General features: G+C 40.1%; 1 protein-coding gene across 3 annotated transcripts in view; it reads left to right on the forward strand.

The window, feature by feature from the left end:
- CHUK (component of inhibitor of nuclear factor kappa B kinase complex) overlaps positions 1 to 14,159 on the forward strand; it is a 52,684-nt gene that overhangs the window by 16,934 nt on the left and 21,591 nt on the right. For all 3 annotated transcript variants that reach the window (XM_056797727.1, XM_007478083.3, XM_001378066.5), the window contains exons 6-9: positions 2,087 to 2,176; positions 2,329 to 2,453; positions 2,614 to 2,721; positions 3,682 to 3,817. In XM_056797727.1, coding sequence (XP_056653705.1) covers positions 2,087 to 2,176; positions 2,329 to 2,453; positions 2,614 to 2,721; positions 3,682 to 3,817 — 459 coding nt within the window. The remainder of the gene's footprint in view (positions 1 to 2,086; positions 2,177 to 2,328; positions 2,454 to 2,613; positions 2,722 to 3,681; positions 3,818 to 14,159) is intronic.

Genomic DNA, 14,159 nt, shown 5'->3' on the forward strand with positions numbered 1-14,159 from the left:
AAGTGGGGGAATGCTTGGTGGCTTCTTTCCTCTTTTGAAGACTGTTTAATGATTTTAATAAAATCAGTTATAATGCCAAGTGGCCACACAATGCGTCTTTATGCCTTGGCCAGACTCAGGGCATTGGATCAAATGGACCACATTGGACTACTCTGGTCTCAGAGAGCATCTTCAGGGCTCTTACATTGTGGCAGAGAATCAAACAAAGCAATGTCCAATGGCCTGTCAGAAATAATAAGATGTATTTTAGGTTTAGATTAGGCAATCGTGGGCCAGTTGTGAGGTGGTGAAGGAGGTGACTACATGCAGAGAATGCCAAGAAGATAGCTAACAAGATTAGGAGCCCATTCTGGAAAGAGAAAGCTTTTAAAAAAAAATATAACTAGTATTTGAACTATGGTAGTACTAGTAGGCTTATCACTTCTTAATTATCCAGAATTTTAGGCTTAGATGGTGTGATAGAGACATGAAGAGAGAGAGAGAGGTTTTGTAGGACTTGTGGGCCAAGATGCAAGGCTGAAGACTCAGCTGTCCATCAAGAGAAGATTTCAATGGAATGTTCCCAGGAGTGGCAATTGGGGGCTTTTGCTGGCCACACTGAGAGGAAAAAAGAGGGGTTTTTGGACTTTGTCTCTGACTGGAAGTCACACTCTCTCTGCCTGGAGGTTTGAACCTCGCTGAAAGACCTTTGTGAGGCTGACTTGGTTTTTGGGGTTTTCTCTGGCTCTGAGCAGTTGAAGTTGACACTGAGAAGAGAAACTTGGCTTTTGGGACTTGGTCTCTATCTCTCTGGCTCTGAGCAGTGGAAGCTGATCAGGGGAGAACCTTTTGAGTTGGTGGTCTATAAGAGTTGAGCTGGCCAGGAGAAAAGGAGAGATTTTGAACTTTGTTTCTTTCTGGGGTTAAGCTGAGATATCTGGCTGATTTGTGAATAAGAAAGAAGATTTTGAACTGCTGTTGTCCTCCATCTCCCTAACTGTCTCAGAGTCACAGTTTGTGATTGGAATATTTCCTCAAACCTTTCTAAAATTATCCCCATAGTTTAGGGAAATTCTCATCCCTCTTACCTCAGTTTCCCATCCTGTTATCCCAATAAACCCCTTGACTGAGAAAGCAACTAGAGTATCTTTATAGTTCACTCAGGAGGGAGGGAAGGAGCCAAAGGCTTCAAGAAGAACTGGGTGGAGAGGGTTGGTTAAGGGAGGGAGTGAAGGAGGAAGGAAGTTAGGAAACAGATTGAAGAATCAGCTATCAGTAGGGATCAATAGGCAGACCCCAGAGTAAACCCCAGAGCAGTCCTTTGTGTACCAGTCCCCTGTGCAGCATCCCTCAGCATTTCTCTGTTCTACCGCCATTATAAATAAGCAGCCTCAGGTCCCATTGGCAGCTCTCTCTAGTCAAAGCCAGAGAACAACAACCATTGTAAGAAGAAACAGTTTCCCCTCAGTTTACCTTTCTCTATCTCAGTAAGAAATATTTTCTCTCAGTTTATTGCTTCTATTTCAAGTGGCACCTTAATCTGACAGTACCCAACAATCCTACAGGCAGAATGGCCAGTTGAACAGTGTTATTTGCACACTCTTGGTTCCTTTGATGAGGCGCAGTCTCTGCCTTCAGAGATTTTGTAAGGTAGTAGTATAGGCCAGAAGATGATGGTGACTTTGAATCATGCAGTATTAGTAAATTGGATACATACCAACTGATTTGATGGGGATTGAGAGGTGGTGAATGACAAGGTAGCAGCCAGAAGGAAAAAAAGGTTGCCAGTTCTCTGGAATCCAGGACACAATGCTATTTATTCTTAAGGTCCTAAGAATTAAGATTTTGAACTTTGAATTAGATTCAGTGCTGAACCAGTAGCTAGGGAAGAAGATTGGAAGATTGGAGTGTTTGGTTCTTTTCCCCTTAAAAGGAATCCTTTGCCTCTTATCTCCTTTTTGCTTGCAAACTATAGGTCAGTTGGCTCTGCTTTCAGGTGGTGGTTTTTTAAAAGTTTAAAATTTATGCTTACCTTTGTCCTCCAGTATTAGTGTATCCTTTAATATTTTTCCATCTAGTAAACTTAACTTATCTGATTAATTTTCAGGTAATTCATAAGATAATTGATTTGGGATATGCTAAAGACCTTGATCAGGGAAGTCTATGCACATCTTTTGTGGGAACGCTGCAATATCTGGTGAGGCCTGTTCATTTTCTTTCACTTAGAGATTAAGGGACTTTTGATTCTTCTTTATATATATTCCTGAAGGGCCCGAGTCAGGAGCTGGCAAAATGTTCTTTCCTCTCCTCAGTTTTTTAAAACATTTTAAAACATTGTGTCTTTCAAAGGCCCCAGAGCTCTTTGAGAACAAGCCATATACTGCTACTGTTGATTATTGGAGCTTCGGGACAATGGTGTTTGAATGTATTGTGGGATATAGACCTTTCTTACATCATCTGCAGCCATTTACATGGTAAGAAATGGAAGAAAAATTTTTGTTGGGCGTTTTGGGAATGGGAATTAGGAATTCACTTTTTTGTAAACAAAAATTCAGTTGAAATGTAAACTGTCTATTCTATTTTAAGGTCTTCGAATATAGTAAGGTTATCCACTCTGTGCACTTTATTTTCCAGGCATGAAAAGATTAAAAAGAAAGATCCCAAGCATATATTTGCTTTTGAAGAGATGACTGGAGAGGTTCGGTTTAGTAGCCATTTACCTCAACCTAATAGCCTCTCTAGGTAAGTAGGTTGTCATTAAGATAATTTGCCTTAGTTTTTCCAGGATTGGTTAAGGACACCATAGAGTAATTCGGCTTGCCAAGCAGAGTCTATTGGCATTTGGGTGTGGGAGGTCAGTTCCCCATATAGGTCTCCTTTGCCCAATCTCTAAGAAATTATCTGGATTATAGGATACATGATTTCATTGTAGAAGCGAGCTGGGATCTCCTGCGTGTGTTGCCAATGACCACAGAAAGCATTTTGTGCATGAATCCAGAGGCTTTTGTGGGGCAGTGAGGTAGTACAGTGGATAGGCCTGGAGTCCTGAGGTCTTGGGTTCAAATATAGCCTCAGATATTTCCTAATTCTATGGCCCTGGGTAGAGCAGTTAACCCCAATTTCCTCACCCATACTGTTCTTCTGCCTTGCTATTGATACTTAGTATTAAGGAGCACTTAATATTTATTCTAAGAAGGTGAGATTCAAAGAAAAAGTCTTGCTTGTCTATCTTGCTGCTAGCTTGCTTGGGGCCAGGGGACTGGGGTAAGGAGCTCACTGTTGACTCACACCTGAGCTCAGGACCTTGATGTGGCTTGCAGAGTGATGTGCCCTAGACTGTGCTTGCCTGTGAGACAGACCTTTTTGCTGACCTCCTAAGTCCTGTTGAGCTGTAAAATTGTTTCCCTCTGTCCCTTTGTTGTTCTGCCCCTCCAGAATTTGTTTTGAGTCATTACTTTAATGTTGTTTGGAGGGGAATTTGGGAGATTTTTAGGCTCTGCCTCTGCTCTGCCCTGTTGTTTCAGCTTTGCTTTTTTGATTTAGTTGCTGTTGAGCCCCTTTTTATTTCAGTATTACTCAGCAGTTAAGATGCATGATGGACAACCAAGCAGTGAGATAGGAAATTCCCAGAGCCAGGAGCCCCGCTTTGTCCTGGGGTGACTTCTCCATGTGATTCCTCCCCCTGTTCTGTGTGTGCTTTAGTTTCATAGTGCAGCCCATGGAGCAGTGGCTGCAGTTGATGCTGACGTGGGATCCTCAGCAGAGGGGGGGGAGCCTGGATCTCCCACACAAGCAGCCGGCGTGCTTTGGGCAGATGGAGCAGATCCTGAATTTGAAGGTGAGCCGTGTCACATTCTGCTTGGGAAGCTTTAACGCTTCTTTAGGAAATGACTGGGAAAAACAAGTGGAAATAACATCACTGAGACTCATTCCATTTACCTTTGCCTAGTGCTAGTCTTGCTTTTCTTCTTGGGGCAGGCAGTTGGGAAGCATAATGACCATAGTGTTTAATGGCTTTGTGACCCATGATCACATGACCTCTCAGATTCAGTTTCCCAAACTGCAAAATGGAGATTACAATGGCACATGCCTCAGAGTTGTTGAAAGGATGGGTTGAGTTAACATTTAAAGTGTCATATATAAATGCTGTTATGATTATCGTTAGTAACAGTGTTTTCAGTATTTAGATTTTGTGAAATAGACACAGGTCAGTATGAATTCTACTTTCAAATTGTTCATCCCATTGCTCCTTTTAAAAATTTATTTATTTAAATCCTTACCTTTTGTCTTAGAATCAATACTGTGTATTGGCTCTAAGGCAGAAGGACTAGGCAGTGGGAGCTAGGTGACTTACCCAGGGTCACACAACCAGCAAGTGTCTGAGGCCAGAATTGAACCCAGGACCTCCCATCTCTGGATCTGACTCTCAGTCCACTGAGCCACCCAGCTGCCTCCTGCTCCTTCTTTACCATTCAGGGGTGGGTCAGTTGCCCAGACCAGGCTGTCATCACTTCATACCTAGTCTGCTAAAACTTTCTCCTAACTGGTCTTCCTCACTCCAGGTTTTCCTCAGTATAGTTCATCTCTTATGTATTTGCTTAGGAAGTTGCAGTGGCTCCTTGCTATTAACCAAGTGAAGTCTGAGTTTTCAGGGCCATCTATTGTCCATCCCCACCCCAACATCCAGCCTTATTTCCCACTACCTTTGTAGATATAGCCTCCACTCCAGAGAAGGACCATTTTTTCATCATTGTTCCCTGAACATATGGTGTTCCTGGCTCTGTACCTTCCTTTAATCAGTCCCTCCCCTTTCCCCCGGCCCTTCCAGCCCCCATTCACCTCCTCCCTTTACTGCTTATCTGAAATGACCTCTTCAAGTCTAGCTTCCTCCATGGGCCTCTCCCATCTCCAGTGCGTGTGGAAGTGTTTCTTTTATGAACTGTGTGTCATCACCTATTTTTATCCCAATTATAATTTGTTGACATAAACACAAAATATATTCTGAGCATATGTATGTGCTCTAGTCTGTGACTTAGCCACTTGTGTCTCTTAATTCTTCATTATTGCTGAATTGCTGATGTTCCTGGTTGGTTGAGGTTAGGGCAGTGTTTATGTTCTTGTATGTCCCACAGTGTTCAGCATAAGGCCAGTTACATTAGAAGCCTTTAACAAATGTTTAATTGATGTAGGAGACTGGTAGATGGAGCAATTCCTTTTGCACAGCTACTAACTTTTTCTCTTAACAGTTATTTTGTGCTCAATTACCCACTATTTGCAGGCCATAAGCTAGAATTGAAGGAAATATGCATTCACAGTAGATTGATGGGTTGCTACTTCTTTGTAAACTTTGATTTGGACCCAGATAACCTGTTGATACCATAAAAAGCCATCTGGGTTTCTTCTACTTTGATTTTTTTCTTTCTACTTTGTTAATTAGCAGGTGATTGAAAGGTGTGCTGGCAAAGGAGGATTGGCTGATTAGGAAGTTTTTGTTGGCTCTGATGCCATTTGGCTCTGTTTGTCTCTGGCTTGGTCGCATCTACAGAGCACTTTGGTTCTCTCTGTACTCGTACATTGCCATTCTCAAGCATGACTGCATGTAGGTGTGTCCCTCTAAAAACACTCATGTATTGAAACAGAAACATTAGGGGATTATTATTGCATTTTAGCAAAATTCTTCATCTTAAAAAAGAATTCACTAAAGGACATCTTTTAAGTCATTTAGTACCTTTATACATCTGAAATGATTAAAGTTATGAAAATATGGTTTGTTTTATATCTATTTACATATATGTTCATTCATATGAGAATGAGGATACTAAGGCCTAGAGAGGTGACTTTTTCAAGGTCACAGATTTAAATGACAGAACTAAGATTTGAATCCAGGTTCTTAGCAGTCTATCCATGGTACCATACTGGCTTCAAGTCATGAGGCCAAGAGGAAAATATAATCTAAATACCTGTAAGCTCAGTTCCCTCTTCTCCATCCATAATGGGTCAGCAGTATGAGGGGCAGACAGAAAGCCAATTGTCATCTTGGGCTGCAATAAAGGGAGGTATAGAGTCCTAAACTGGAGGCAGGGAGGATACTGGGGGCCAGTGTGATGGTCTCTGTACTCTCCTTGGTGGAGAGATCACATCAGGGGTACAGTAGATATGTTACTGGGAGCTGCATTTTAAGCAGAACATAGACAAGCTGGGACTTGTTCTGAAGAGAGACCAGGAAAGCAGAACCATTCCATGTGAAGGTCAGTTGAATGAACTGGGCCATGTAGCTTAAAGAAAAGATGAGGGAAGAAGGGAGGAGGAGGAGCTGTTTTTAAGTATTTGAAAGGCTGTGATATGGGAAAGGGACTCAAATAAACTTGTTCTGCTTGGCCCAAGGTCAGTGTTAGAAGCAGTGGCTAGCAGTCTCAGGGAATCAGTTTTTGGCAGATTGAAGGGAAAAGTTCCTTAATAGTTTAAATAAATAAAAATGGGATGAGAACTCTCAGTTTCCTCATTCATGGAGATCTTTAAGCAGAGACTAGATGACCACTATTGGGGGTTGGTGCTTTAGCAGGGATTGTTCTTTGGGATAATTGAAATAGCCCAGAGATCCAACAAACTGACAACAGGATAGGTTTGGTGTTGAGCAGAGGAACTAAGTAAGCAGTCCTAGCAAGGACAATGCAATTGCTTTAGTTGGGACAGCTTTGAGTCAGTCATATTCCCTGGTAACAGAAGCAGTGCATTTCCTATACACTCATTCCTGTTTTTCTTCTATTCAGAATTTATCAGAGTGCATAGACTACTGTACCTTAAGTTAAAGCCCCATTTGTTCAGTACCTTGGTTTGGGAATGATTTATTGAATTCTGGGAAGCCCACAAGTCCCTTTATGTTGCCTTGATTTTCTGACTTCTTTTCCTGATAGTGATATTCTAGGTTTTAAGAGTTTCTGGTTTTTTTTTTTTTTGGATAGACACTGTTTTAGTTTTCTGCTTGTCTTTCTGTCATCTCTCTTCTTCCAAGTTACAATCATCCATGACAGGCCTTCTCTTATTCTTCAACCCATTGTCCTCAGAGAAGTATTCACTTCTCTCTCCCAAAAACTTTGCTTGGATACTTAATCTGGACTTGATCTCTGCCCTGTCACTCCCTACCTTCTGTTGTATTCATTGTTGTACATGGTAGATGTTGTATTCTTTTTTATTTTAATCTTTTTAAAAAATCTCTTACCTCCTGGCTTAGAATCAACACTGCATATTGGTTCTAAGGCAGAAGGGCAGTACGGGCTAGGCAGTGAGGGTTAAGTGGCTCTATCCACTAAGCCACCTAGCTGGCCCTTAAAAAAATCTTTATATTCTTAGGACAGTGCATTTCACATTTTATGTGATTCACAGATATGTTAGATTGAATGGAATTTCTTTTTTTGTACAGCTGTTGAGTATTAATAAATGATAATAATATTAGCAGTTAGTATTTATATAGGATTACTATGTGTGAGGTACTGTGTTGAGCTCTAAGAGTATTAAGTTATTTGTTCCTCACAAAACCTCTGGAATGCAGGTACTGTTGCCTCCATTTTACAGATGAGGAAACTGAGCCAGGCAGAGGTTAAGTGTCTCATCTAGAGTCACACAACTAGGAAGTGTTTGAGACCATATTTGAACTCGGGTCCTCTTGATTTTAGACCCCATGCTCTATCTACTGTACCACTTAGTTGCCTATAGTTTGCACATGTTCCTGCTGATTCATTTGTATCTGCTTTTGGTGGGTCTAAGTAGGCTTATTTTCACTTAAGTCTATTGGCTGAGCCCCAGGGTGCAGTATGAATGAATGCAATTTTTGTTCCACTGGGTGACAAAATGTGCTGGGCGATTGGACTCTCGGGTAAGCTTGATTTCATGGAGTTATAATATGTCTTGGGTGGCAGAATGATCTGAAACCATGCCTAAGCTTGATCTAACTCTTAAAGGAGAAGTAGTATGTAAATCTGGACTTATCATAGGGCCCTTTCCATCATATGAGGGGCATTGTAGTTTGTCAGACTGTGACCTTTTACTTTATGGAGCCATAAGGCCCTTTTCCCTTTGGAACAGTTAGCTTTTCCCTATTGGAAATTAGCTTAGGTACAGTCTTGGATGTAGGAGGATGGGTGAGGTAACCATTCAAAGACTTTTCCAGTCCTAGGATTCCATATATATTTTTTAAAGGTTGTATTATATAGTTGTGCTTATTTGTACTGTCACTGTGCTTATGAAAATGAGTGTGAAATTATATAAAAAAAAATTGGGGCCAGCTAGATGGCTCAGTGGTTTCAAAGCCAGGCTTAAAGATGGGAGGTCCAGGGTTCAAATGTGGCCTCAGACACTTCCTAGCTGTGTGACCCTGGACAAATTACTTCACTGCTATTGCTGCCTTGGAAAATACATAGTATTGGTTTCCAAGATGAAAAGTAAGCGTTAAGAAACAATCTTTTATAACTGGTATTTATTTTCCTTCTTCAGCAAGAGATGCTGTTTCATTCTGGGTCCCAAGAAGGTAGAAACCAAACTGCACATTACTTAATCATGTTATAATATAACTTGGTAATAATCATAAAAGTTTCCTAGATGTGTGTAACAGTTCAGTTAGTTCCAATAGTGTTTTTCGGGGACCTGCTGTTTTCCTAACATATTTAGTGAGGGCACAAGAAAGGAGGGCACACTGCAACCGTTAGATTTCCGAAGATAATCCTTGGTATTGTTATAAGGAAATTAGCAAGAGCAGGAGCTGTTGGAAAGGCTGATTTCCTTATAACAGTATGCTGGTGTGGTTTCCATTCCCATACGTTGTGCTCCTCCCAGAACAAACTAAATAGGTTGTATGCACCATGCAAATCGAATCATCCAGAGAATGGGATGTTCTATTGTATTCTAAGGATATTCCAGGAAAGGATCTTCCTGCCTAATGATAGACTCTGGAGGCTTTGAATAGGAGAATACTTTATTCCTTTTCTGTTCTAGGCACACATTGTAGCTTCAGAGTCCTCCACAGTATCTGCCAGCAACCCAGTGCTCTTAAATTCCTCTGATCCTCATTTGTTTTTTTACTTTTTCCTGTTCCTTCTATTCTGAAAAGGCTTTGTTAACTAAGACTGCCTAACCTGGCTGCAGGTTCACAAAATAGAGAGCTGCAAGAAATATTTGGGATACTATAGCCCAAGCCTCTCATTTTATAAAAAGGGAAACAGAGACTGGCTTACAATCACATTGGGACACAGTAGGGACAGGATCAGAAATCCATACACTTCTACTATCTCATGCTGCTTTGAATATAACATGGCCTCATCCCTTCTCATGGTTTCCTTATTCCTATAAATGGTGCCAACAGGTGCTCCTCTACTCAGGTTAAAACTTGAGTTATCTTTTACATTTTCACTGCCACTATTTGAGTTTTAGACCTTAATTATCTCTTACCAAGATATGGCACGGCTCTACATTGCTTGACTAGTTCATAGTTCTGCCACCATTGAGTTATAGGAGAACCTGTTTTCTACAACTTCTCCATAATTTGTCATTTTCCTTTTTTTGTCAACTTTCCCAATTTGATGGGTGTCTGGTGGAGACTCAGAGTTGTTGTAATTTGTATGTCTTTACGGTTTTTTTTCATGTGGCTATTGATGGCTTGGAATTTGATCTCTGAAAATTGCCAATTCATATCCTTTGTTGATTGGAGAATAGCTCATTTGTATGAATTTGAATCAGTTTCCTATATGTCTTAGAAATGAGACCTGTAGTAGAGAAATTGGCAAGATATTTTTTTCCCCATTTTACCTGTTTTCTCTTTTAGCTGCACTGTTTGTGCTGCAAAACCTTTTTAATGTTGTATAATTAGAATTATCCATTTTACCTTTTGGGATCCTCTTTCTTGTTTGGCCATGAACTCTTCCTCTGCCTATAAATCTGACAGTCAGTTTCTTCCTTGCTTCTCTGATTTGCTTATTATGTCATCTGTTAGAGCTAAGTCATAGTCATTTGGGGCTTAACTGGGTAAAAATGTTGGTCTAAATCAAATTTTTGCCAGGTTGCTTTTTTTGTAGTAGTTTTTGTTAAATGAGTTTCATGAATTTCTTACCCCAGTAGTTAGGATCAAACACTCTGCTACTGTATTAGTTTTCTTCTGTATATTATGTACCTTATCTATTCCACTGATCAACTTCTTTCTAACTCAGTAGCATCAAAGTATTTTGATGATTACTGCATTGTGAAACAGTTTGAGATCTGGGTATTGCTAGATCCCGTCTCACTTTTTCATTGTTTCCTTTGAGATTCTTATCTTTTGTTCCTTAAAATGATTTTCATTATTTTTTCTAGCTCTCAAAACCAAATCATTTGATTTTTTTTGTTTAGTAGTATTTTATTTTCCCTCAATTTCATGTAAAAACATTTTTTTTCCAATTTAAACATTATTTTATTTAGTCATTTTTCAAACAATATTCCTTGGAAAGAAAGATTCTTTTCTTTTCCTCCTCCCCTCCCATCACCCCTTCCCTAGCCAACACACGATTCCACTGGATATCACGTGTGACCTTGATTCAAACCCATTTCCATGTTGTTGGTATTTGTATTAGGGTGTTCATTTAGAGACTCTCCTCATTCATGTCCCTTCCACCCCTGTAGTCAAGCAGTTGCTTATCTTCGGTGTTTTTACTCCCACCGTTTGTCCTTTGCTTGTGGATAGTGTTTTTTTCTCCTGGATCCCTGCAGAATGTTCAGGGACGTTGTATTGCCACTAATGGAGAAGTCCATTATGTTCTCTTGTACCTCAGTGTTTCAGTCTCTGTGTACAATGTTTTCCTGGTTCTGCTCCTTTCACTCTGCATCACTTCCTGGAGGTTGTTCCAGTCTCCATGGAATTCCTCCACTTTATTATTCCTTTGAGCACAATAGTATTCCATCACCAACATATACCACAATTTGTTCAGCCATTCCCCAATTGAAGGGCATCCCCTCATTTTCCAATTTTTGGCCACCACAAAGAGCGCAGGTATGAATATTCTTGTACAAGTCTTTTTCCTTATTATCTCTTTGGGGTACAAGTCCAGAAGTGCTATGGCTGGGTCAAAGGGCAGACAGTCTTTTATCGCCCTTTGGGCATAGTTCCAAATTGCCCTCCAGAATGGTTGGATCAATTCATAACCCCACCAGCAATGAATTAATGTTCCTACTTTGCCACATCCCCTCCAGCATTCATTACTTTCCTTTGCTGTCATATTAGCCAATCTGCTAGATTTGAGGTGATACCTCAGAGTTGTGTAAAAACAATTTTTAACACTCATTTTTGAGCATTTTGAGCTCCAGATTCTTTCCTCTTTTCTCCCCCTTCCTTATACAGTAAGTCAGGGGTCCCCAAACTTTTTACACAGGGGGCCAGTTCACTCTCCCTCAGACCGTTAGAGGGTCGAACTATATAAAAAAAAACTGAGAAAATCCCTATGCACACTGCACATATCTTATTTTAAAGTAAAAAAACAAAATAGGAACAAATACAATATTTAAAATAAAGAACAAGAAAATTTAAAACTACAAACTGACCAGTATTTCAATAGGAACTATGGACCTGCTATTGGCTAATGGGATGGTCAATGTCCAGTTCCATATTTGTCACTGCTACCCGTAACAAGTGATGCAAGTGTACATCAGTTAGTCTAGATCTGGTTGGAGATTTCAGGTGTTTCATTCTGGAAAAAGTCTGTTCATAGACCTAAGTGCTGCCAAAGATGGTTGCCATTTTGAGTGCATGGTTCTTGAGATTAGGATATGTCTCAAAGGGGAGAGATGCATAGAAATTAGGCAAGCTGCTTGACTTGAATGTGTCTTTCAGAGAGTCACTATTCTGCAGTTCAACCAGTTCCATTTGATAAATTGTATCCACATTTTCAATGTCAATAGAAAATGGGTTACAGAAAAGCTATATGTCCTGTTCATGGAGATGAAGCTCTTTAAATCTGAACTGGAACCCCTTTTGCAACTTTTCCAGTGAATCCACACATGTTTTTTTTTTTTTGGAATGCAATTAAGGGTTTTTCCACTAACAAATTTTGAATTAAGGGGAGATGGCAGGAATTTTCCTACTTCATTTGTTTGATAAGGAGGCCTAATGTTACTTGAAATGCTTTCACATATGATTGCATATCACAGATGAGTTTCCCTTTTCCTTGAAGTTGCACATTGAAACTGTTGAGTAGCTCTGTTACATCTGTTAGAAAAGTGAGGTGCCGTTTCTATTCTGCATCATTGAGCTCTGGTACTTCTTTGTTTTTTGAAAGCATAAAAGCTGTAATCTGTGGAAGTAAGTCCAGAAATGTCTCAAAATTCTCCCTCGACTCAGCCAACAGACTTGTGTGTGGTACAGAACATCGTCATTGGCAACATTTAGCTCAGACAGAAATTCCTGGAATTGTCTGTGGTTTAGTGCATTAGCTCTAATGAAGTTAGCACAAGTTGCCACAATTTTCATAAGAGTCCCACTTCAGTGATTTACTACATAGCAGTGCTTGTTGGTGGATGAGGCAGTGTATGACTATTGGATGAGAATGGTTACGTTTGACCATCTCTTGGTTAATGTGAGCAGTTACTCCTTTCTTAGACCCCACCATGCTAGGAGCACCATCAGTTGTCACACTGACTAGTTTAGCCCAGTCCAGCTCCAAATCCTTCACAGTTTGGGAAACCTTTTCATAGGTATCCTCTCCTGTAGTTGTTTCTTTGATGCTTTACAGTGCAGCAAGCTCTTCTGTGACTTTGAAATTGTCATTCGTTCCATGAATAAAAATGAGAAGTTGTGCAGAATCAAGAACATCATTGCTCTTGTCGAGTGCCAAGGAAAAATAGGAGTTTTCTTGTGGAGTTTTGTAAATGCTGATGCAAATTGTCTCCCATGTCTTCAATCCTTCGTGTAATTGTAGATCCTGAAAGACTAACTTATTTACTAAATAAGTCTGCCCTTTATGGACACATCTCTTTGGCAACAGAAAGAAGGCACTCTTTAACCAATTCTCCCTCCACAAATGGTCTGCCAGTGCATATTAGCTTAGCAACTTGAAAACTTGCTTGCAGTGATGAAATATTTAGCTGCTTCTGCTTCACAAAAGTATTTTGCTGAGTTGTCAATGTATTTTTCAGTTTTAATATTTTATCTTTTCTCACATCTCTGACCCAACAATCATATTTATCTTTATGTTGAGTTTGATAGTGTCGATGCAAGTTGTATTCTTTGAACACAGACACTATATTCTGGCATATCAAATACACAGCTCTTTCCTTGTACTGCATGAAAAAGTAATCATAAGTTCACTGTTCTTTGAATATCCTACACATCGAGTCAATTTTTCTCTTTCTTGACATCATTGTTTCCTAGGGATTCCAAATTGCTATTAGTAAAATAGCTATATATATATATATGTATGTAGATATGTGTATATATATACAGCCCTACAAAAACAGTATACCAACAATAATTTTGCTCACAGAGAGGCATATAGACTGTAATGCCCATCAATGCAGTCTGATCTGTGTCCATCAAAGCAGACTTCCCAGTCCACATCATTTCAGCCTCACCAGTGGCCATATTGGTGGAACATTACTTTTACCTCAGGCTTACACTGATGCGATGCAGGAACCGGCCCGATTACAGAGCCAATTCCTCCACCATATTTCCAGCTCACACTACCCTATTTGAACCGCACTGCGATCTATGAACTCACATAGGAATCTGATCACTTGGGTAAGACCCATGGGATCAGATTCCACGGCAGGAAAAAAGAAGGCAGGACATTAGTGTGTGTTCTCTTGCAGTATGTATTTATGGATCTGTAATTATAGACTGTAAAATGGAAAACATGCCTCACTTCTCCCTGTTATGATAGGATTTTTGAGTAAGAGAAACCCAAATTTGCAAATTGCAAACCTTTCCATCCTTTTTATCACACCCCACATAGTACAATGGCAACCATACTCCCTCAGATGCACAACATAATGGCCCCTATAACTTCCTTTTGCCCAAAAGTCTCTCCCCACATTACTACACATTACAGTGGCCCCCATACTCCCTCAAATACACAACATAATGGCCCTATTGTGCATCTGGGGAGAGTATGGGGCTATTGTACTACTGTGTTTCCCTGAAATTTCCCCCCAAAATAAGACACTGTCTT

Source organism: Monodelphis domestica, chromosome 1 (genome assembly GCF_027887165.1).
Source record: "Monodelphis domestica isolate mMonDom1 chromosome 1, mMonDom1.pri, whole genome shotgun sequence".
NCBI lineage: Eukaryota > Metazoa > Chordata > Mammalia > Didelphimorphia > Didelphidae > Monodelphis > Monodelphis domestica.